The following is a 25,729-nucleotide window of genomic DNA, read 5'->3' as shown; positions in this document are numbered from 1 at the left end:
CAGCGCAGGCGGGGCTTGACTTCCGGGATCTGGGCGCTGAAAGTGGCCGTACTCGCGCGCGAGGCCGCGGTGAGAGAGACAGGCAAATGGCGGACGCCACATGGAACTGAGCGCGTCCTTGGGTCCTGGAGACCGCGGAGTGCGGCGTCCCCAGACGCGGAGGTAGGCGCTGGTCACGGGGAAGAGAGGGGAAGCGGTGCAGACCGCAACATTAATTAGTAAGAAAAAGGACAAAGTGTCATAGTAGGTAGATAGGTTAATATTGCAAGGTTTAGTGTACGTGTGGTATTTTGCCTGTGCTAGAAAACAAAAAAAATAAAATAAGATGAGTTATACCTTAACTGGTTTGTGCACTTGCAGTACATATTGGCCATATTTATGTTATCACATTATTGCATGCCATGTGATTACCAATATTAACACTGTATCTGTTGTAACACTAGTAAGGATCACAAAGGCTCAGAAGTAGGTTTTAGTAACAGAAGGGCAAAAAAAGGAGAACATGTTTGTAAATCAGTTTGCTTGTCCCCTTTTTGAAGTATCACATCTGCCAAAGAATTTAATTTCCTGCAACTTCAGGAAGAGAAAAAAAGAACAAAACCAAAAACTGAGCAGGCAGAATCTTCAGCAAAACTGTTGACAGACTTTTTACTTGAAAGCACTAAACGTAAGAAATGGGCAAAAAGAACCACACTTCTTTTTTTTCTTTTCAAGTTTTAACTTTATTGTAAATAGTATGCTGTACAGTTGTAAAGTCTTATAAAAGTGTTCCATTTGTATTTGTTTACAGCATTGCCATAAACATGATCAAATACAATAAAACAATTCTTAGAACAAATTGATCTCTTCCTTTGGATATTTCTTACTCTTCCTGTCCTTGAAAACTCGCCAATGAGTCATAGTAAAAGGTGCCAAGTCATTTGGTTTGTACATTGTGGGACCTATGCAATAAAACTTGTGCAAACATTTTCGTTAGCATGGGCTCACAACAAGATTTTGTGTAAGGCACAGTAAGAAATGTCCTTAATAGCATGGTCATGCTGTTCTCGTGAAGGGAAACCCAGAACTATATATTTGCTCAATAGCATGAGCCTTTTACTTACCAAAGGCACACAAAAAAGCCTGAGCCCCTTCTACTGAGCATGTTCAGTTTTCTTTTTCTCTTGACTCATTCTGCTGGCTTTCAAGGGGTAATACGAGCAAGGCAGAGTATATAAAAGTGCTGTTACTATGCATAAACCTTTTTTTTTTGTTTGTTTGTTTTTTAAATATGAACCTTTCCTACCTTGTGCACAGCATTTCTGCATGTTATGTCTATGACAGTGTTTTCCAACATTCTCTATATATTTCATTTCGTTAGCCTTTTCCCGTACAGCTTCCTATGGAGTTCGGCCACATTTATCGATTTAAGCATACTGAGGTGAGGCGGTGTGCTGACTACAGCATGGAAAAGCATTTTTTAATGCAACGAAAAAGAGCCACAAAAATAGGGACTATCAAGCACTAATAAGTGTAAATCAGGTTTTGCTCTTAGAAATTTCTTATAGACACTTTTCAAGAAGGATGTCAACAAGCCTGTCAATGTGCTCAAACTTTAATGAACCACTCAGTCTTAAGCAATCGTTCATCCAGCAATAAGAAAGCAGGAGGCCTGGGGCCTCCTACTAATTCCGTTTTACATTTAAATTCTACTTGTAAAACATGTTTTTTTTCTAAAAAAAATCCTTTTCTTATTGCTGGGTGAAAGGTCGATAAGATTGAGTAACTCATTAAAGTCTCTTTCACCACATGCAATGGGGTAAAACCAGGACTGGATCAATCTGTCCTCAAAATCTGGAGCCAGTTGGCAACCCTATTACAATACCCTCTCTATGCAGTTACATAATATTCTTTCTTGTCATACCTGAAAATAAGCGTAAACACATCTTTATGTGCAGAAATTGAATTAATGGCCCAAAGCTTTCCCTATGGGATAGGGTAGATTGTGACAAGCCCAGGGATATTCTGACATTAACCCCTGTAATCTTTAATTTTATATTTGCCAGGCTTCAGTACAACTTAACTCATTTTATATTTTCTCATTCGTTGAGAGGGAGAAGATTACATTTGCTCCACTTTTATGGAGCCTTTTTCCTTTCCAGAAGTTACTGCGAATTAATTCCTTGGGGGTACACTCGGCTGCTGTTTTAAAACTGTGCAAACAAACAGACTTCTTTGTCTGAAACTTAAAGCCGACCCTAAGAATGAAATTTAAATATCTGGCAGTATAATGACAGTCTGGACCCCAAACTAGGAAGGCCTACAGGACCTCTGTAGCCTGCCGATTTCTTCTAATCAGAATGAAATTACTGTGGAACTCATGTGATCGAGGGGCAAAACCAGAAAAGACAGAAGGTAGGAGTCTGCCTAATAACTGCATGCCTCATCTGGGCTTTCCAAGACGGGCCATAATGAGCAATTTCATTTGGGAGCAGTGATTGATGCATGCAATTTTAGAACGTCTTCCCATGACAGATACATTGTTTCCCATTTTCAAGTGTAAATTCAATATACATGTGGATAGCAAAGGGATAATAGAGACACTTTGTTGCTAGCAGACCATGAAGAAAGCCTAAAGTGCTTCCAGATGTTACTGAGTAAGTGACTGTAGGTCGAGGCTATGGAATAGGATGGCTTAACATGTGCAAGATGGCGCTAGCCTGGCCCAGGCAGGCACCACTTTATGCAGCAAAAACTGAACAATGGCATTGGCCTCAGTGTGCCAGTGCCGTTTGCAATAGCGGCAGCTGCGGGGGCAGGAACAACCAGGGATTGCTCTTGCCCTGTGAAGAAATTTTCAGCAACGGGGTAAGGGGATCCAGGGGGCTGGGAAGCATCAAGGGAGGGCCAGAAAGCGGGGGCTGTTTTTGGCTGTAGACCAACATCTTTTTACATTTGCTTTTTCTTTTCTTTTTTCTTAATTTCATTTTTTTCTTTTCATTTTAAAGAAATGAAAAGAAACAAAACAAACCGCAAGGAAAATAAATGACTGTGCACACCCCCTTGTGTCCGAGTTTGTGCAATCCCGAAAGAATAAGCAGGCTGATTTCTTCACTGGAAAATGTTGCTGCCTTGTCCTCATTGGCTGTTTATTGCTTTATGCAGGCTACTCCAGCATCCTCGGCATGGCCACAGTTAGTCTTCCCCCAGCTCGAGAAACCACACTGAAGGATCGTGTCCTCAGTCCCTTTACAGGCAACGTCATCCATCCAGATGCGCCCCATACCTGTGAACACATTTTAACACAGTCAATTGGAGGAATTCACTAGTCTGTTACATTTTTGTTATCTATTTGAAATGTTTTATACTCTTCTCTGACTCAATGAAGGGCCTTCCAAAGTGATGTTCAAGTTAAGAACAAATAATTCAAGCCTTCCTCAAATCACAGTTTGCTCCAAAGTGGTTTATATTAAAGTCAATAATACAATAGTCAACACATAAACATCTTTACTAGTTGGTAGCAACTCTCTTTAATCAAGCAGTAATAAATGTGGATTGATGTAATGTCCTCTTTTGCTGCAGCAATTCAAAATGTAGGGTGCAGTAAGCTAGTAATAGACAAGTAGTTATCATTTCCCCTTAGATACAAACAGGAAAAATGATCTAATGCCCATTCCTTGAGGTGTTCTTTTAGGGTGCACAGAAGAATGGAAAATACTCTCCGCTGCCTGAACTACAGCGTTGTTGGTTTCCTACAGAATATGCCATTGCTGAGCACCACTCTTCTGGGTCACTCAAGGAGACTAAAGCTCGAGACTTGACTTGAATAGTGTGCTGTGTAAACAGTGCGTTGAATCTTGAGGGGAAGCAGGGTCCAATTCATGCTGCTTCTCAGACTGTCCTTATTTCCTAGGCAATGGCTCTTCCTCAAGGATTCTTTCCAGGTCAGGGTCCTAGGCAATAAGGTCCTTTGGGGGCACCCAGAAGCAGTCATGTGATGGGGATGAAACTGACATCATTCTGTGGCTGCAGCAGTGCTAAGAGGAGGGCTCTCGTGTCTTTCCAGATGGTGAAGATGGGGGATCCTCCAGATGGTAAGGATTTATTCTAGAGGGGTGGGAGACACAAGCTAAGAGGACTAGCGGGTTACCCTGAAGTGCAATCTGAGTACTTTGATGGGGTGTGGGGGGGGGGGGAGGTTCCTGGTACTCGATGGTGTATCTGTGTGTATGTGTGTGAGGGGGTGCTTCATGATGGTTGGGGGAGGGGGAATTTTAGCTTGCGAAGGAGGATGGTGTTCTTGATGCTGCAGGAAGGTTGGGTGTGCAGTGTGTGTGGGATGATACAAGGAATGGGGTTTGGATATACAGAGGGGTTTCCAATCTTGGTGGGGGAAACTGGGAGGATGAATTCCCCTCTGCTAACCAGACCTTTCACTTTGGGCCGGTTACCATGAGGGATTTCCCGGCAGCTGGCATGAACATTACTCTTTTTTTTTTTCTTCTTTTTACATTCACATTAGTACAGAGATCAGGCTTTTGAGGGTAAATTTGAGCATGCTCACGGTAAAACTTATTGCATAGCACACTAAGCCCTGTTTTAACGTGCATGTAAACATTTTTTTTACTGTGGCTTGGCACCCAAGTATGACCAAGGTAAGACAGCCTAGGGCAGACATGCAGTTTGTTGCATAATGGGTTTCAGGGCAGTTCTAGTTGCACACATGCTTGGTATTACAGTGCTGGGCACTTTAGCTAATGACAGTCTGTGGAATCGGGCATGTGCATCCAAATGAAAACACTCATGTGAACTGACAGACAGACAGACAGATGAACACAACCATATCATAAGGTGCTCCAGCTCCAGCAAAACATGCCTGAAAATGAATGACAGCCCCCTCTAAACCTCTCTCACACCAAGCTGATTCAATATAATTGGCTGGCAGAGAACAGCCTTTCTCTCATCCTCCCCCCAATTCAATACTCAGCTGGGGTGACACCTTTGATCCCCTCCCCTCACCCAGAAGCCCCGTAGCTGGGAGAGCATTCTGGCACTTAGTATTGATGTATTCACTGCACTTTGATGAAAGGACTGATCCCTGTTCATTACTAGGGACCAAGTCCCATTCAGAATCCCTTAGTACTGAGCAGGGATCGGTTCCTTCACCCCAGTGCGGTGAATAAGTGAATAATGCATGTCTGTAGGCTCTCCCAGCTATTGGCACCACTGCAAATGCCTTGTGGAGATGGGAGAAGTTAGGGCTCAGTCCTCCTTCCAGCTCAGTTTAGGAAGTGTTGGTGGGAGGAGGCTTCTCAGTGAGTGATGGGGAACGTGTGTCAGAGGAGTTGCTGCCTGACTTAGTTTTGGATCGGGTGGGTGGAAGCAGTCCTCACACATTCATTGGGTAAAATTGGTGTCATGCTTTTAGCATTCACATTTTCAACTTGTTTTTTTTCTCATTATGAATAGCGTACAATTTCATTTAAAATCTACATGCTAAAAGGATAGTTTTTCTTATAAATTACAGGCATGCAGAGGAAGAATTCTATACAACTGAAAATGTTTTAAGTTTAAAGCTTTTTATTGAAAACATGAAAAAGGAGATATATGCAGATGTGTGGATACTCTCAGTACCCATCTGTATAATACACACAGCCATTTCTAATTTTCAGGAAACAGAGACATAACCCAAGAAAATGTCCAGCATGCAATAATACAATAATCATTCACCTAACAGTTATCTCTGTTATCATTATAACCCATTATCCCTATTACCTTTAAATCCCCACACTACACTATATGAAAATGTTTTTAAGTTAGGTTATAGGCAAGAAGGAGATTAAATCAGCTTTGTTCTGTTACATTTTTTATATTTAAATTCTACCAGTGATGTCACTTTGGTCACATTTAATAAAGGCAGTGGGACACAAACTATATTGTGTGCACATATGTGTTTAGTTAAAAGGATGTTGAATAAAGAGATGAAAAAGCTGGTAAGGATTCACTTGAATCAGTGGGAGACATTATTTAGCACTGGTCATTAACTGAAGATTTAATTCTATGTCATGCTCCCATAGGCAGGAATCCAGTGCTTAATCTGATATGAAACTGCAGTTTATTCCAATCATAGGGGCCTTAGGCAACACTAACATGAACATGACCTACTTTTTCACATGTGGGTTTTTTTTTTTTAATGTCTCTACGAATCTCCTAGTCTTCTGTCTCTTATAGTCAGGTAATCTACCCAACTCAACACATCTCCTTGTCAGAAGGCACGGGGATAACTTGCGTGGTGGCAATTACAAACCATGAGCAACTTGATGGGCAGACTAGAGGGACCGTCTGCTCTTTATCTGCCATCAATCATTACTATGTTAGTGTGTTACTTACTTTGTAAGATTTTGTAAATAACTATTTGTCTGAAGAGGACCGGCGTAACTATTATGGTCGTGTACTGGTGCCAGTAAAAGTTGTTGAGTCAAATTAGTACATTTTTGTAGCCATCGCACATGATCTTCGGGTCTTTCACCCTTTAGATTCCCCAGTGAGCACTGAGCAGTGCCTAAAAAATAAGGGCAGGGCAGTTTCTGGACAAAATGGTGCTCTGGGCAAGGGTGGCTTTCAGTACCCTCTTCCCTTTTGGGTTCACATGCTCACAGACTGAAAAGGGTAGAAAGGAGCCCTGGGTCGGCACTGTTCTTGCCCACCCCTTGCCATGGTCTTGCTGAAGTGTCAACAAGCAGGTTGTAGGTGATGTCGTTTTATTGGACTACATTTGTGACTAGCCTGGAGAGCAATGCTCCCTTCATCAGGTCAGCGAAGAAACAGTGTAGCTGCACTGGGTTTAAGTAGAACATTCAGCTAGGTATGAGGTGAGATTGTCAGTATACAGTATGCCATCACTGCTCAGGAAAGGGATGTGTGTGTGGGGAGTGGGCTAAGGCTTGACAGAAGCGATAGAGACAATACAATTTTACTGTTCCAAGGAGCCTATGTCTAATAATGGGTGACAAAGCCAATGTCATTATTAATTCCTTTTGCGTTTGTTTCACAGTGTTTTTTTTGTGTTTTGTATATTTCTAAAATTCCCTTTATGTGCCCTGATGATGAGCTTGATAAGATGGTCATCTTTCTTTTAGAAATATTCTCCTACTGAGGTATCACTCTGGTTTTCTCTGCAATGTGTTATATTTGTGAAGTTTTATCTTGTCCTTCATGTTTAGCTTGTTTTACCTGGCAAGCACAGAGTTGTGGTCTAGGAACTCCTGCTACCGCTATCTCCTATGCCTTTTTTTTTTTTTTTTTTAGCTGGAAATGCAGTTGTCGCTACAAAAATGACAAAATGATGCTAGTCTCCATCTAATTCTCCCTCACATGAACAAAGAGGGCTGTCCACTCAGTGCTCCCAGTTCCTGGTATTTCTGAGTCAGGAATCAAACTTGGATATCCTGCTTTGCAACCTGCACTGAGCCATCAGGCCAATCCCCATCAAAAATATAAACATGGGTTCTGAGTGAGGTCTGCTTCATGGTCCTGAGCTCCTCTTATGGGTTCACTGAAATATGGCAGTAAATCTAAATTTGAGCAGCCAAATGTGAATGCACATTGCAAATTTAGGAACCTCTTGCTGACATTTAAGATGCTGCGAGGTATATATATCTCCCCCTAGCATAAAAGGGAGATTGAAGTGGTATGAAGAGGCAGGAAGGAATTTGCACTCAGCTAAGAAACATCTTTTACAGCTTCCAAAAGCTAAAGCTTTTTACCACTTGTAGCTACAAAATAGGCCTTTCTCAGCAACAATTCCTCCTAGTTTGTGGAATAGTCGCCCGCTGGAATCGAGAGAGGAAAAGGATCTTTTGAGATACTGGAAACAACTAAAAATGTGGTTAATGTTATCAGTTATTGACCTCTAATTTTGTATAGATAGAAGAGGCAGGCTGGAATCTCGAGAAGTGCAGTCATTTCGTATTGCACAGTATATTGCTGTCTTGATGCGCTGAGAGATTTTATCAGTAAAGCGATTAATAAATGATTTCAATTAAATAAATCGATGATTAATGTTCTTATTTGCTAGCCTTATCTTTTTAATTTATGCTCTCATTTTTTGATGTTTTGATTTGTAAAGCACATTGAACCATTGTTATTGCATGCTGCAGAATATAAGTGCTGAAATAACTAAATAAACCAATAAATGTTACTGCCTTGCCTTGCCTTAGGGGATTGAGATTCCCAAACTGCCTTCAGGCATTTATGTTAATGTTATGGGAACAAATGTATAACTTAGCATCTTATTTAAAAAAAAATATTGCAGTTGTAGCTCTTGTCAAGCAGATGCATAATATATCTATGTGTGCACTGCTTTGTATCAGCAAAAGGCTTGGGGGGAACCTGCACAGAGCGGCAGTTGCTACCCTTAACAGCTTTCTGGGCAGACTGGATGAACTATTTTGGTCTTCCTCTGCCATCATTTACTATGTTACTATGCTTCTTTTTATCATTTGAACAGTTTTGCTGGTAGCTTGCTCCTCAGGAATTGGGGGGGGGGGGGGGGGTGTGGCAGCAGTGTTTTTGCCTCTTGCTTTTGGGCCCCTGGAAAGAAAATGTGTTGAATCTAAGACCAGACTAGGAAAAACCATAATCAGAACAACAGATATATTGAATATATTTTGCAATTTTGTTGTTTTATATATTGTAATTTATATTAAAAATGTTGAAGCCAATATTCAGTAGGCCGTTTAGTGGACAGTTATACGGCTAACATTAGCCGGATAATTTGTCCTGTAAAGTCAGTGGGATAAACGTCCTGATGAATATACTTGTTCAACGTTATGGAACTACATGTAGCCAGATAACTTGAAAACCTAACCGGCTATGTTTGAATATATCTGTGTGGCCAGATAACTTTCTACTTAACTGGATACCTTCAAAGATATCTGGTTAAGTAGCTGTCAGTGTCACCCCAAAAAAATTAAAAATTCTAAGGGCCCGCGTCCCGATGCGAGCTTTTCCCTCCCCCTCCCTTATACACAGATGGCCCTGTCAGGCCCAATAGCCCCAAAACAACACCAATTCCCCCCCCCCCCCCCCCACCTGCTGCCCTCCATCTTTCCTGGTTTTAATCCAAAGGTTTTCAACGGCAGGGGGAATGAAGAAATAGGATTTACATCCAGCCAACATCTAACAAGCCACTGATCTGAGCAGTATGAGTATACAAACATCGGGGTAACTTGGTCGATATGACGGTTATTACTCTCAAACATTAAGCCTTATACTTCACTTTGATACAGCTCCAACACTGCTCTCTGCATCAGTGGAAGGAAATTAGAATCAAAAAGCTACCAATAAGGGCCTTGAACTCAGCAGTCGGAGTAACAGATAAGTATGAGAAAATAAGTGTGAAAGCTTGCAGATTGGATGGGCCGTTTGGTCTTCTTCTGCCATCATTTCTATGTTTCTGTGTTTCTATATGTTTCCCCCAGCCTTCATTTGGTTACAACAGAAACTGTCTCACTCCAAACTCCCCCTATCCCCCTCTCCCCCCCCCATGGCCAAAACAGATCTCCTGCCGGGAGGGTACTCAGCCACTCCTGGTGGCTCCAGTGCTGCATCTGATAGGCACTGCTGGAAGTGTAAACTAGCAGGAAAGTTTACAGCACTGGGTGGGGTGGGGGAGGAAGGGATCGCTCTGGTTTTGGAGCTGCTGGGCCTGACAGGGCCGCAGATGTGTAAGCAGGGGGAGGGAAAAGCTCACAATTTTTTAATTTTTTGGGTGACAGTGACAGCTGCTTAACTGGATATCTTTAAGTGGAAAGTTATCTGGCCACACAAGGCTGGATAACTTTAGACCTTCCTCTGAAGAAGGTTAAGCCTAGCAGGATATACCGTACTAGATATTCAGCTAGATTAACCAGATATCTTAGCCCCTCTTTGGAACACCCCTGAAATGCCCCTTAATTTAGCTGGATAAGTAGTTAACTGGCTATGATTTAACCGGATAAGTGACTGAATATGCTATATTTTCCATGTAGATGGATAACTTTTGACTTATCCATCTAAATGGCATTTGAATATCTACCTCGTATTTTGTTTTTAAAATTATGCATTCTTTTATGTGCACCACTTTGGGCAGCTTGGATGGGTCAGGGAAGCATTTAATAAGACATTTTAAAACAAATAAGATGACAGCATGACAAAGTCATTTAGCATTCTTCTCTGTAACTTTTATTTAAGAAACTCTTAAGATATTGTATTTAGTACATGTCCTTGGAAGAAGGGGACTTGTATGGTCTTGACAGCTTATGCACTATAACATTGTTTTTGCTGGTCAAATAAAAGATATCAAGCTATAATAATTCCAATTTTCTCCAGGAGCAGTACATTTACTCGAAATGTTAAAAACCGGCACATCAGCGCAGGACAGACAATCCCCTGAATTCTTTATAACAGCTTTGGAATCACATTTTCATACATTGATCCCCAGAATGTTGTTTGAGCTGTGGTATGTTTCTGCTTGATTAAATGTTCTGTTGTGTAGCATATAGCAATGTTTCTCAGCCTTTTGTATGCCAGGGACCAGTTAGCTACCTTCCTTAAATTACATGAACTGGTGGCAGTACTGATGAGTTGGGCTTTGGGAAAAAGGGAGGGGGAATAAGAAGAGTATATATATTCCCTCCTTCACCTGATATTTAATCTTGTGGGTCAGCTCTGCAGCTGGTCTGTGTCATTTTAAGAAGGAAAGTAGCTGGTTTAAGAAAGTTGTTTTCTAAAAAAATGTTGTTCTTATTTTTTAAAAAAGTCTCTCTCTCTCTCTCTGTCTTCCATCTTCCCTCTCCTGGCTAGTCAACAGTAATGTCCTCAGAAAAAAAACAACAGAAAAATACCTCTCTCTCTTAGCTAGCCACCAGTTGATCTTTGGAAAAAAAAAATCCCTCCTTCTCTCTTTCCCTCTCCATCCAGACATCCATCAATTGATCATTAAAGAAAAAGATAAGAAATCCTTCCCTCTCTCTCTCCATCCCTGCTGCCAACAACACTAGTACAATTAATACTCCTTTCCTGAGGACTTTTTCCCAGTTGGGGCCGATCCTGAGGTCTGATTTCTGGGAGGGGAGCAACTGGAGCTGAATGTTAATGAGTCTGCAGGAGGCTGAGTCAGTGTCTGCTCCACTCTCAGGCCCCCCACCTCCCGTTCAGAAGCCTGGAGTGGACAGGGCCACCATGGAGCCCGCGAGCAGAGCAGATGCTGACTCTGTCTCATGCCAGCTAATTAATATTCAGTTGCTCCTGCCCTCCGCCCAGATATGGAGCCTTAGGACTGGCCCTAACCGGAAAAAAAGGTCTGCAAGGCAGGAGGGGAAGGGTAAGAACCGTGGCGTAGTCATGGGTGGGCCTGGGTGAGCAACCGCCCACCCAATTTGGACCCAGGCCCACCGAACTGGAACCGGAAGTGGAGCAACGGACATGCAAGGCCGTCGCAGGATCCCATCTCCACGCGGCGAAGAGGAGGACCCAGGGCTGGCGCGCCATTCCGTGCATTTGCACAGCACACATGGGGACGCAATCCTGCGGCCTTATGGCCCACTGATCTTTCTATTTGGGGGGGGGGGGGGGGGGGGAGCAGCAGCGCTGCACACATCTTCCACTTCCTCCCCCTCCCCCCCAAGCAGGAAGATCGGTGGATCATATGGCCCAAAGATAGCTGGAGGCCTGTGGTAGCAGGAGAGGCCAACTGATCTTCCTGCTTGGGAGGGGGAGGAAATGGAAGCTGTGCGCGGGCTTGAATGTGTATGAGTGGGTGAGAATGGGAGCCTGTGTGTGTGTGTGGGTGTGTGAGAATGGGAGCTTGAATGTATGTATGTGTGGGTGAGAATAGAAGCCTGGGTTTGTGTGTGGGTGAGAATGGAAGCTTGAATATGTAGGTGAGAATGGGAGCCTGGGTTTGTGTGAGAGTGAGAATGGGAGCTTGAATGTGTGTATATATGGGTGAGAATGGGAGCCTGGGTGTGTGTGTGTGTGTGTGTGTGTGTGTGAGAAGGGGAGCTTGAATGTATGTATATGTGGGTGAGAATAGAAGCCTGGGATTGTGTGTGGGTGAGAATGGAAGCTTGAATATGTAGGTGAGAATGGGAGCCTGGGTTCATGTGAGGGTGAGAATGGGAGCTTGAATGTGTGTATATATGGGTGAAAATGGGAGACTGGGTTTGTGTGTGGGTGAGAATGGGAGCCTGGGTTTGTGTATGGGTGAGAATGGAAGCTTGAATATGTAGGTAAGAATGGGAGCCTGGGTTCGTGTGAGGGTGAGAATGGGAGCTTGGATGTGTGTATATATGGGTGAGAATGGGAGCCTGGGTTTGTGTGTGGGTGAGAATGGGTGCTTGAATGTGTATATGTGTGGGTATGAATGGGAACTTGAATATGTGTATGTGTGGGTGAGAATGGGAGTCTGGGTTTGAGTGTGTGGGTGAGAATGGATGCCTGGATGTGCGTCTGTGAGTGTATAAGAATGTAAGCCTGGGGAGGGGTGAGAAGGTGAGAGCTTGTATGTGTGTCTGCAGAGAATGTGAGCTTGTGTGTGTATGGGGGAGAGCATATGAGAGTGACAGCTTGAGTATGTGAGGGAGTCTGTGAGAGAAAGCATGTATGTGTGTGTGTGGAAGGGAAGAAGACAGTAGTAGAAAGACACTGAAAAGGAATTAGGAAATGAGCAGCAAGGGAAAAAAATAAGAAAAAGAGACCAGGACCAACTGATTAGAAAAATACAAAGATCAGACAACAAAGGTAAAAAAATATATATTTTGAGATGTTAGATATGCCATCTTTGGGAATGTGCATTTCTTATATTTTTGTATTTTGCTCTTTCTTCAGTATTTCATTGTTCAGAGACTTTATTTTCTCAGGCTTTCTATTTTGGTTTTATCTGCATGTTTCTGTTTCTAATTTGTGGTCTCTTATTTCTATATTAGTTAATGGTTGGTCTCTGTTTTGCCTGTGTGTGTGTGTGACAGAAATGCAGTATTTCTGCTAGTGTGTAGTTTCTCTGTAGTAGTAGTCCAGCTTGTTCTGTTATTCCCGTAGGTGATGAATTAATGTTCTAGCGCCTGGTGTAGTATTTGCAATGCTGCTTTTTCATAAAGTTGCTGTTATTTGAATCCTGAGAGTCAGTGCTGTGACTGTATGGCAAGGTTCTAGATGCCTCTTTCTTTGCAAGAGTTTGTGCTACTTCACAAAATAGCAGTGGAGGGATATTTTTTGCTGAGGTGACACCAGAATTTGAAATTTATTTTTCATGTTAGTTGTAATGTGAATTGCCACCTGTTCTGATGAGTAATTATATTTTATTGTATTTATGAGGATTTCTGGTTTTCTGCAAAGATGGTTCATGAAAGAATACATTAATTTTTGTTTTATTACATGATTGGATCTGATTGTTTTCTATACTTGTGAATTTATAAACGGCAATAAATATAAAACAAATTCTGATTAATAATGAATTTTTAATGCTGGTAAGTGCTTGAAATAATTGAGGTAAAATGTTTTAAAGTTTCATGCATGATGCATAATGGCTGTTGCAAATTACTTAGAAAGCCATTCTAGGGTGCAGTATATGGCATTATTTATCAATATGAAAACAACTAGTAGGTCTCAGAACTGCATGCCTACAGCCCACCCATGTTAACCTTGTGCCCACCCAAAAAATCAATTCTGGCTGCGCCACTGGTTAAGACACGTGTCTTTTGACTATGGTGCAGGGTGCAGAGCAGCACCTGAAGCTGCTTCCTCCTCATCCTCCAGCAATGACTGTCACTCTGCAGACTGGCAGAAATATTGCTGGGGACCAATGCCAGTCCATGGACTGGCGGTTGAGAACCACTGGCATCTAGGACAGATGCTATCAATCCCACAGAAATGTGCTGTGACGGAGGACTGAAAACAAGGGGATCTTCTATTGCAGGAAGGCTTCCCTTTGCAAACACATGCACATAGACTTTGTAGATGCACATTTATATAGCCATTAAGAGGGGAAGGGGGGGGGGAGGGTGGAATTATCTAACAGCCTCCTTGATATCCCTTCTGTTAAGTTGATTCGTCTGGTAGAGTCACGATAATATATGTTCAGGGTAGCTGACCCCTTCCTTTGGAATTCTCTTCTGGAAGAGCTCAAGAATGTATCTTTATTGATACGTTTCAGTTTAAAGTCTATGTATTCAACCAGGCATTTAATGACCAGCCATGTCATTCTATGCTGTCAGGCCTCCTGGCTGGATAACAGATTATACGGTACCTGTTAATATGAACAATATGTCTGTGTTGTCTATAAAATGATTATCTTTGATTTGCAGAACAAACACTTGATTTGTATAGCCTTTGTCATCTTAAGCTGTAGTATTACATCGGCCTAAGTTATGGGGAAGCAGTGAGTGAGGCCATGTTTTGTCCTTGTCTTATTTAGTGTGCAAATGTTTATGTGATGTTATGTATGTGCTTTGTAAACTGCTGAGAGTTGGTGATTGAGTCGGTTATAGATTTTCTAAATAAAATAAATAAATAAAGGTCAAGGAAATTACCAATTTTCCAAGGGAAGGAACACATGCACTTTCTCTTTGAGAATTATTCCACCAGCTAATTTGTGCACAGGTTTTTTTTTTTTTTTTGGGGGGGGGTGGGGGGAATTAGACATATAAGTGCAAATTCCTCCCCAGCACTGTCACCAGAACACCGCTGCTGAGTAACAGGCCCTACTTGCATACTGGGCAGGTAATTTTGTAAAAAGCCAATTCCATGGCTGTTTTATACCGTGGAAATGGCTTTGAAAATTACCCTCTAACTGTATACTTCCCAGTCATCTACGAAGTCAAGCTTAAGGTATAAAATGAACTACAACCCATCACATACAGTCCCCCCAAGTAGCTGGAGCACTGAACACCCAGTCCTTGACCCAAACTTGGTACACTCAGGGCAGCCTTTGATAGAAGTCAAGGAATGAAAATAAAAAGTAATATTACATAAGTAATAGTAATGATGCTAATCTTAATGTCATATCTATTTTCTGCAGATTTGTTGTTATATTATCCCTACCCTGGGAAGAAGGCATCTCAAAAAGTCTGAAATATGTCTGCAGAGTTAAAAATTTCAGCCTCGGCTGGCATGACCCATTTCTGACTCATAACATTTCCATACATCTCAAAGTTTGTTTTCTTTGTCTGTTCCCATTGTGGAAACAAGCTCTGTAACTCTGACAATATTAAGCAGTTGAGTCAAATAGCAAGAAAAGGGCTCGGATTTCACAATTAAAATATCAAAAACATATTGGATTCTTGGTCAGTTTTAGTGCCCTGATATTTATCAAAGCTATTGTATTGTTTCTGGTTTGTTGTTGCTTCGTAACTATATATATATATATGTATGTAAATAAAGTTTATATTTTAAAACACCACATCTGCTACTTAAAATTACTACCACTAAACATGTCTATAGCGTTACTAGCTTTATGAAGAGTTGAACAGACACACATAAGAGAGAGTACCTGCTCCATGGAGCTTACAACCTAGTCGAGACAACTAGACAAGACAAATGCATTTCTAGTAATCACTTAACTATAACAGTAAAACATGTTTAATGTGAAACTCTTCAGAGGGCTAGCCATGTTAGTCTGGTGTAGCAAAAGTTACAAGAGGCAGGTGGCACCTTATCCAATTTATTGAGGCATGAGCTTTCAAGGACTGAGTCCACTTCCTCAGGTTCAAGAAGACATCTTTTCCCACTTGCCTCAATTGTCAGCATTAGGCTGGACTATAACGCTGTTATCACTCTCTTTCCACCCCCTGTCCTGCCTAATTCAGTGCCTTCTCTTTATTCTGCAACCTCCCCCCCCATCTACTAGATAAATGAAGCTTGACCGACGTGCCGCAAATGTGCAGTAGAGAGCAACTCTACCGCACATGCGTGGGCAGCACATCGGTCAGAGCTTGCCAGTAACCAAAATGGCGCGGCGAGGAGCACGAGCAGTAACGGTGGCGGCGGCGGCGAGCAGTAGCGGCGTAGGCGCGCACGAGGGAGGGAGGGACCTCCCCCGGAGATCTTCCGTCTGCGCCATCCGAAGAGGTTGTGAATGAGGGGAAGGAGGAGGAAGTGACTGAGGGGAGGGGAGGAGGGAGGAGAGAGTGACTGAGGGGAGTGAGGAAGGAGGAGAGAGTGGGGGAGGGGGATGGGAGAGAGTGACTGAGGGGAGGAGGGGAGAGAGTGACTGACTAAGGGGAGGGAGGAGAGAGTGACTGAGGGGGGAGGGAGAGGGGAGGAGAGTGAGGGGGAGGGGGAGGGGGAGGGGAGAAGGGAGTGAGGGGAGGGAGAGGGGAGGGGGAGGAGAGAGGGGAGGAGAGTAAGGGGAGAGGGGAGGAGAGTGAGGGGAGGGGAGAGGGGAGGAGAGTGAGGGGAGGAGACTAGAAGGTGAGGGAGAATGAGGGGAGGGAGGGGAGAATGAGGGATAAGGAAATGGACTGGAAAAAAAATGTTAATGTAGCCCGTTGTTACGAGCTTAACGGCTAGTCTCCATATATTTTACTCACGTCCTCACTTCATGCATCTGTCAAAGTGGAATCTGTTCTCGAATGCTCATGCCTCAATAGACTGGTTAGTTTATAAGGTGCCACCCGCCTCATTCATTTATGTTTAAAGTGAGAAGGTTAAGCGCTGCAAAAGTCAGAGTTTTTGGATTTAAAAGCAATCTGAAAAGGTGGGTTTTCAGGCTGGACTTGAATACAGTTAAAGAAGGAGGAAGATGCACTAATTCAGGAAGGCCATTCCAATCACACGATGCCACAAGACAGAAAACATGGAATCTGGAATTCTCAATGGAGGAGACGGGCATAGATAAGAGCAGATTCTACAGTGAACTGAGATCATGAGAAGCGCTATAGGGGCCGATAAGAGAGGAGAGGTCGCGTAGAGCTGTATAGTAAATACACTTGTAAGTGAGAAAAAGAAGTTGGAACTGAATGTGGAAGCAGATGGTGAGCCAGTGTCGTGCTGTGGGAAGAGGGATAACATGGTTGTAATGATGCGGATGGAAGATAAGGCATGCAGCTGAATTTTGAATAGACTTCAGTGAAGGAAGATGGCTCAGTGGGACAACAATGAGAAGGAGATTGCAGTAGTATACGCGGGAGGAGATGACATCATGAATAAGGGTCTCTGCAGTGTGTTCAGAAAGGAATGGATGGATTTTGATGATGTTATAGAGAAAGAAAGAATACATTTTAGCAATGTTTTAAAGAGAAGAAGAAGAGAGAAGTTGAAAACAAGCAAACTTGTTTCCCTGTAAACAGGGTTCTCTGTAGAGAGCAGGATGAATTAACATTAATGCATAGGTGATGTCATCTGATGACACTGACACAAATCCAGCTCTCAGAGCTCAGTAAAAACTTCACTGAGCAAGCGCGGGAGTTTCTTCATGCACACAGTGCCTCGTGACCCCCTCAGTCTCTTCAGAGCTGAACAGCTTTAGTGAAGTGGTTGACTCTCCAGGGAGGCGGGTAGATATTGAGTATGGCTAATTCATTCTGCTGTCTATGGAAAACCCTCTTTACAGGGAAGCAAACCTGTGTTTTTCTGACAACAGGCAGGTATGAATTAGTAGTAATGCATGGGGAGTCACAAGTTGAAGGTGGACTACTGGGTGAACAGGCTGCACAAAACTGCTTGCCAGTTACTGTCTCCTTGGGGCATGCTGTCCAGACAGTGGTGGGACATGAAGATGGAAACAGATAACCAAGCAGCAGCTTTGCAAGTGTCTTCACTTCAGTAGAAGTGGCCCTGAGATGAGCTATTGAAGTCACCATGGATCTCATTTGATTAGTCTTGGCAGAGTCTTTTATCTGTAAGCTAGCTAGTGCATAACAATGCACTAGCCAATTGGATACAGTTTATTTGACAGCTACCTTTCTCAATCCACTGGGATCCAAGAAAACAAACAGTTGAGATGCTTGATGGTGAGGTTGAGTCCTCTTTAGGGTCCTTGTTCAATCTAAGCAGTGAGGAGCCCATTCTCCTTTGTGTACATGTGGACTTGAAAAAAATGTACATAGCACAATAATTTGATTAATGTGAAATGCAGAAGGAACTTTTGGAAGGAACTTGGGGTGAGTTTGAAGAATCACCCTAATGTGAAAACATTTAAGGTATGGTTAATATGAAACCAGAACCTGTAGTTCTTTTCTGTAGTTTTGTGTGTTTCAGAGTTAAAGAAAAAGCTTAAGAGAGAGGAAAGAAGGCTACTAGACTTAGGGAGATAGATATTCAAATGCTACTTAGCCAGATAAGTAGGACGCCTATGTTCAGTGGCTGCCATTAAGCCGGAAAAGTATTTATCTGGTTAAGTAGATAGCTGGATATCTTGGGGGCATGCAATGGGTGGATCAAGGTGGGTCAACTTATCTGGTTATAATCACTGGATAAGTGCCTATATTCAGCCTTATCTGGTTAGGTTAACCAAATAAGGGCAAGATTCATCATTCCTCGTGGAATGATGAATCCCGCGAAAAAGGGGGTGGGCTTGCGAAAGGCCGCAGCTGTTCGCACCGCGGCTGTGTGATTTCACCGACTACAGTGTAGCCAGGTGCAGCCTTTCACACAAATAGTGCCCGTAAAAGGTAGTGCTATTCGCTGCGCTACTGCCGGCGAGAATGTTCCTCACATTATTGCTGGCAGTGGTGCCACGGCTGACTCCTCCCCCTCCCCGCCCCGACTCCTCCCCTTCCGGTCATTTACATCCTATCGCATGTGAAAAGGCCTTTAGAAAATAACCCCCTAAGTTAGATGTTATCTGGATATAACTTATCCAGTTATATTCATCAGCATAGATTTTTCTCTTGTACGTTATATCTGAGTCATTTTTCCACTAACGTTTTTTGTTCTAACATTGAAATTCCTAGGCAGAATAAAATAAAATCTGAAAACAAAGGTCCCTACTTATAAATTAATACAATGGGTGGTCTTTTGCGGAGACAGCAATGCTTTATGATTCCAGTGGCATGCCCTGAATGTTTCTATTAAGTGATTGTGACTATTAACTGTATCTCTTGATGATTATTATTATTGTAATAATAATCAGAGCAGCTGTGACCTAAAAGTCACAGAGCAGGTACATGTGTGTAACCAGAGGTTATTAAAATAGTATGGTTACACTGTTCTCAATATTTATTTGGTGGGGCCTGAATGATCAGAGCCTGCTCCAAGTTGTGGTGCTGTGTCCAGGGATGGATTTAGATCTTTGTCAGCCCTAGGCACTGTTGGTGGTGTCGCCCCCCCCTCCTACCCCTACCCCCACACAGGTAGGAAATTACCAATGAAATTAACACTGACCAACTCAAAACAGAAATAAAGTAATACATATAAATAACTTTAAAAAATTCTACAACTTACTGCTACAAATTATATAGACAATTTTTTTTGTTTTTAATATTTTTATGCAATTAAAAAAATTAAAGATACAAGAATACCTTGTACAGAAATGTGAGGTATTGAAAATGTATACAAAGAATAATAATCCTATTACACATATGGCACATGTGGCAAAAAGAAAAAAAAATTATAGTAAGCTCACTATTTATTATAGAAAAAAGGGGAGGGAAACAATGGGAAAACCAGAGGGCGAATTTTACCGAGAAATAATAAAAAGAAGCAAGCTGAGATAATGCCAATTACGTTTTATGCTGGGATAGATATGACTAGAACGAAGGTGAATCTAGAAACACTCGTAGTTGGGATGGCTCAAAAAAAACATAATCCGACTTGGAGTATCTGATGGAGCATTTACAGGGATACCGCAAAAGGAATTGACCTCCCTTAGCGAGTACTTTGGGTTGCATGGAGAGAAATTTCTTTCGCTTGAGCTGGGTATTCCTTGTAAGGTCAGGAAAAATCCAAACCTTTTAACCATAAAACAAAAGGGATAATACATTATTGCGATCAGTATGAAAGGCAAATGTCACAAGATCTCGAAGAGAAATCTCAATAGATTGAGAATTTTCAAGGAAATTAGTCAAATCTTGTATGTTATCAGATGGCAAATTATCTTCTTGAGCTTCTTGAGGTGCAGCTTGAGGTAGGAAAATAGCCTTAGTTATTACAGGCATAGCTGATTCAGGAATTTTAAGAATTGAAAAACATAAGAATTGAAGAAAACCCATACGCAACCCACCACCACAAAAAGCATAACAAATCTCTATTAAACTCCTGCTTTCAATTTGTACATAGTCGTGCTTGCTTCTCCTTTTTTCCCCTCCCCCTAACATTCTTAGTGCCTTACAGATTTAATATCCTTTTTACCATGATACCTTGTTTCCTTACAGTCCATGTAAGGAATGTATATGATGAAGTTACTTGTTCTTATGCATTCCATTTAATTGTTTACTTGTTATATATGCGTTCTAAGTAATTGTTCTGCCACATATTTAGGCAATTTGTTTCCTTGTTCCCTGTAAACCAATACGATGTGAAAACGGTTATCGGTATATAAAAACTATTAAATAAAAGAAATAAACATAATTACGGAAGAGCTTCGCTGGAGAAATCTTCTTAATTATAGGAAAATTAAGAACCCTTAAATTCAGGAAACGTAATGCATTTTCCATAGTCTCAATTTTTTTGGGGTTTACCAAATCTGATTGAACTAACTGATGTTGAATCTTCTCAAGAGATGAAACACAGGTATCTAAAGATGAAAGTTTAGTATCTTGAGAGGAAATCAAGTTAGCATTATGCATTAAATGATATTAACATTCATTACAACTGTTGTTAAAGACATTATGGAGGATTCCAAAGTCACCAATGCATTCCACAAGACATCCATTGTGACTATATAAGGTTTTAAAAGTCCGAGTTTACCGACCTTCGGCTCACTATAGCTCGCCATTACTGCTAGGAGAGGCCGGTGTCGTGGCCGAGAGAGAAGGAGCAGCTGCTCCATCTGCCTCACAAACAGGGAGCTCCTTCTCGATAGTTGCTGACACAAAGGGGAAGGCTGAAAAATCTCTCCTTTCTTCATAATTATATGGAACAGAGTCAAAGCTCCTCGGCCCCCCATTATGGGGGACAAATATCCTGGCGCGGCTGATAATCCATGACAAGGAGGAGTTGGTGTAACTGGCACTCCCAGGCTGAAAGAGATCTCTTCAATCTGCAGAGGAAAGTTACGCCTATCAACTACCTCTGAAGTGGCCATCACAACGGGAGTGGAAGTTGGCGTTGCACCAAATAACTCCTCAATCCGAGGTTGAACAGAGGCAGGAGAGAGAGAGAGCTAGTAATGTTCTCCCTTAACCTGGATTTGCACTTCGTGTGAGGCATTATGCAAAGGTAATCCAATACAGAGAGGAAAAACGGAGAGAGAGGTTCTATGTGCGCATCTCGGTGGGCAGCCATCTTGTCTCCCTATAAACAAACAATTTATTTATCCTATTGGTAGCCCATGTCTAAAGTTGCTTAAGTCAAGCCTTCTGCTCAGCAAAGCCATTAATAATATCATATGATACAGAATATGAAAATGCAACACCATAAATATTACACCAAGCTCTAAAACACCTCCTATTAGGAAACAAAACAAAGCCAAGCTGCTATAGACTTCTACACAAAAATTAAATGCTAACAGAATACCTCACCATGGGCACATTTACAGAATTCAGATAGATCCTCATCAAATATAGAATAAAGACACCTTAAAGTATACACAGAAATGTGCAGACAAAAACTGAACTGGAAATTACAAAAAGCCAGACTTTGTATGCAGTACAACAATGGAATAACAGAAACATTACCTTTCCTCATACAACATAATAAAACCAAGAACAATAAAACATCAATCATAATAGTAAAACCATACTAATAAAATATTTCTAAACAGCTGACAAATTGAAACAATAATTAAAAACTCATAAAAATATTTAAAATTTCATAAACACCAATAACATATTTCAAAACAGCAAACATATCAAGAAACACCTAATAATTAAAATAAACAAAGGATTTAAAAAATCCCCCACTCTCCATACCTGGGATTTTAGATTCCAATCATGCTGAGATTATTGTGGATTAGTCAGGGGTAGAGGGTGTTCACAGATTTTATCCTCTGTCTCTCTCATATACTCACACACTTTCTTAATACACCACATGTTCATTTTTATTCATATGCTCACTGACTCTTTCAAACACATGTTCACTTAGGGTATGCTAGGCAAATGCTCAGGGTACCTGCCTACCTGTAGGGACACTCAGTTCTCACCATTTTCTGCAGTCTGCATGGGTCATCTCCCTTCACCATTCCTGCTTATAACTGATGTGTGTGCAAACAGAATGCAGGAATTCCTACAAGAAGAGGATGGTTCACTGACTCGCACATGTTGATTCATACATACACACACTCTCACTGACCCAAACACATGCTCAAGTCTCACACAAACACATGCTGACTTAATCACACACACATGCATGTTCACACTGAGATTCTCATAGGCTCACTAATATACACTAAACTGGATTACTGCAACTCTCTCCTCCTGGGCCTGCCCGCCAGCGCCATCAAACCACTTCAGATGGCCCAGAATGCGACGGCTAGAATCCTCACCAACACCAAAAAGAGAGAACACATTACCCCTATCCTTCAGAACCTTCACTGGCTGCCTATAAAATTCAGGATACTCTTTAAAGCACTCATGATGATTCACAAGGCTCTACACAACATCTCTCCCCTCAACCTATCTTTTCAACTACAACAGCACACCTCAGAGAGACCGATCAGAAGTGCATACCAGAACATGCTGCACACCCACCCGACTACAACTTCACTGAGGAAACGAGCTTTGTCCACTGCAGGTCCCCTCCTTTGGAACAAACTTCCGCCAGACCTCCGCCAAGAACCTTGCATAGCAACTTTCAAAAAGAAGCTAAAGTCCTGGCTATTCACCCAAGCCTTCCCTGAGAGTTAAAACTGGAGGAAGAGACAGACGGTATCCACACCACTTTCACCACTTTTCATACTCTTTCCGATTGTGTACCCTGTATCACCTGTTCATACCCGGAGAGCTAAAACTTGATGAAGAGACAGACATTATCTATATCACTTTACATACTCTCTCTGATTGTGTACCCAGTATCACCTATTCATACCCTGAATGTACATAGTTTTGTACCCTGCCTCAGTTTACCTTGTTCATGAATGTTCTCCCTTAAGTTCTATGTCAACATGTTATAATGTATTACACCCCTGAGGCGACAGTTCAGTTCCATGTAAACCGGTTCGATATGTATTGTATACAGGAACATCGGTATAGAAAAAACTAATAAATAAATAAATACACACACTCATATGCATGCTCATGCTGAGATTCACACTCCTTCACTACTACCCTTAAAAATAATTGCTGGGCAAACTGGATGGACCACTTGGGTCTTTTTCTACCAATATTGACTATGGTCCTATGACACACATAAACTCATAGTTACTTACTCACTCTCACATACACACATGCTCACTGACATACACATGGTCATATTCATACTAACGGAGTCACATACACACACTCTCACGCGTGGTGACACACATGCAAACTCACTGACTCACATAAGTGAAAAGAAAAGTTTTAACTTGCATTGGTGGTTAGGAGGGATCCAGGCAGGGGCCCAAGGCCTCAGGAGAACAGGGTCTGGGTGGGAGGCCTGTTGAAGCTCTGGGAGAATTGGAGGAGATTTTCCTTGGCCTGGGATAAGGGGCAGGATGCAACGCCCCAATTTGTTTTTGTTGTCACGGTTCAATGATGAGGGGGCCAATGGCAAAACGGTAGCACAGGAAAGCCTTGCAACAGTGGTGGGAAAAGCAGCAGAGCCAGTGAATGGAGTGGGCCATGTGTTTTCCGCTGAAGGTGAGAGAAAGGGCCTGAATGCAATCATAATGCCTACGATGAACTGCTTGTGCTGAAAAGAAGGCTGGCCCATTTCTACTGCTGCTGTGAGAGGAACCATTGATGGCAGAGGATTGGCTGCTGCTGAAATGGGCCGGTGTGAAAGAAGCTGCTGTCGCCATGGGAAGCAAGCTGCAAGCATGATGAACTGACATATCAGTGGGGCGGTAGAGGAGTTTTTTGCTACTGGGAGCAGAATTTTTTAAATCTCTGCCTGCCGCCCCCCAGATATCTTCCGCCCTAGGCACAGGCCTAGTGTGCCAGGTGACAAATCCAGGCCTGGCTGTGTCACAGCCTGTTTCGCTGAAAGCAGGGGCATACCTCAGTGAGGCCATGCACCCTATAACAGATGTTCTTCTGCTTGATGCAGCACTCATTCCCCCATATGTTGGGCCTTTGGGTGCAGGCAGCAGCCAAAAATGACTGAGCAGAAGCAGGAGACAGACAGGAAACAGGAAATCAGAACGGAGCAAGAACCAGCAATGGAGCTGAGGAGAGGAGACAACAGGAGCCAGGAACAAGCAGAAAACAGGCCAGGCAATCAGTGGTATCACAGAGCAAACTCTATAAGGACGTTTAGACCAGCAAAAGTATGTCAGGCTATGGTGTCTTATATCAAGACCTTAATTTGGGGCACAACTAATGGTAGTCTAATAGGGAGCCTATGAAGGCACATCTCCTTAATTCTTTTTAGCTTCGTGTTTCCTACAGGATTGACAATGAGCCAGAATCTCTCTGGTGTTATGGCAGGTTCCACTAGTCTTGAGCCCTTGGGGGCCACTGGTTTGATCCCTGCTGCTGTTGACATAGTGGCAAAGGCAGCTGAATAGATCTTGGGGTCTGTCTGTATAGGCGTTTGCCAAGTTACTTGAAAGTGCTGCTGATTATGCTACCTGCACTAGCAAAAGAGCACTGCAAAGCTGGTAAGGAAGCTCATGAAGGGACCTATCGCTGCTGTTCCATTGTTGGATGTGCGAGTATTGCAGCTTTATCCTGATGTATATGGATTGCGAAAGAAAGCAATTAGAGTTGTATGAATAGTAAGCAAACAAAGGAGGAACTGCGCAGCATTGCAGAGATACCGTATGTGTGAATGACCAGAAGAGCTAGGCAAAGATTCACACGCCATCCTGCTATGGTTTTCTTCCAACAATGAAAGAGTTTTGGACCTCATCGCAGAGCACCCTGCTTTTGTTGAACTGTACTGCGCCCAGTGATCCCAGGAAAGTACAGTATAAGGAGACATCCCAAGGTTCCCTAAAGAAATATTTTTCATTATAAGTAGAAGAACTCGCTGCAGCCACCAGCAAGCTAGAGGGCAGGGCACTGGGGTTACACGTGGGCAACCCGAGTGATTCACTTTAACAGTGGGGGATTTTTTTTTTTTTTTTTTAAATCAGTACAGAAATGATTTCAGTCTCAGTGTAATTCATTTTAGCTGCAGCTTTATTGCAACATAACATGAAACGCCTGTGCCAGAGAAGACAGAAAGAAGCCAGCGGTGCATACCACTCCCATTCTTACAAGGTTATCTTCAAGCCCTTTTGGAACTGGAGCCACATCTGATCTTCAGCAAAGATTTAGCAATACCAGCGTGTTATACACGCAGAGCTTGTACAAGCACAGACTGAGTTATGGTTAGCAGGGGAAAGGAGGAACCCGGGTTAAAGGGTCAGGCAGGAGGACAGCCAGGAATCTGTTTGCACACGATCATAACAATTGTCCAAATATTTTGAAAAACTAAAGCCTGGGGTGAGGAAGGAACTGGATTCCACCCAGCAGTGGTCCAGGCCACC

At 42.4% G+C, this 25,729-nt stretch overlaps 1 protein-coding gene across 1 annotated transcript in view; it reads right to left on the bottom strand.

Moving 5' to 3' along the window:
• Positions 1-708: 708 nt before the first annotated feature.
• The window catches only part of SCARA5 (scavenger receptor class A member 5), a 590,798-nt gene continuing 565,777 nt past the window's right edge, over positions 709-25,729 (bottom strand). The window contains exon 9 of the mRNA XM_029596225.1: positions 709-3,265. Within this exon, the coding sequence (XP_029452085.1) occupies positions 3,129-3,265 (137 nt within the window). The 3' untranslated portion in view covers positions 709-3,128. The remainder of the gene's footprint in view (positions 3,266-25,729) is intronic.

This window comes from Rhinatrema bivittatum, chromosome 3 (genome assembly GCF_901001135.1).
Source record: "Rhinatrema bivittatum chromosome 3, aRhiBiv1.1, whole genome shotgun sequence".
Classification (NCBI taxonomy): Eukaryota; Metazoa; Chordata; class Amphibia; order Gymnophiona; family Rhinatrematidae; genus Rhinatrema; species Rhinatrema bivittatum.
This window is presented reverse-complemented; position numbering and strand designations above follow the sequence as displayed.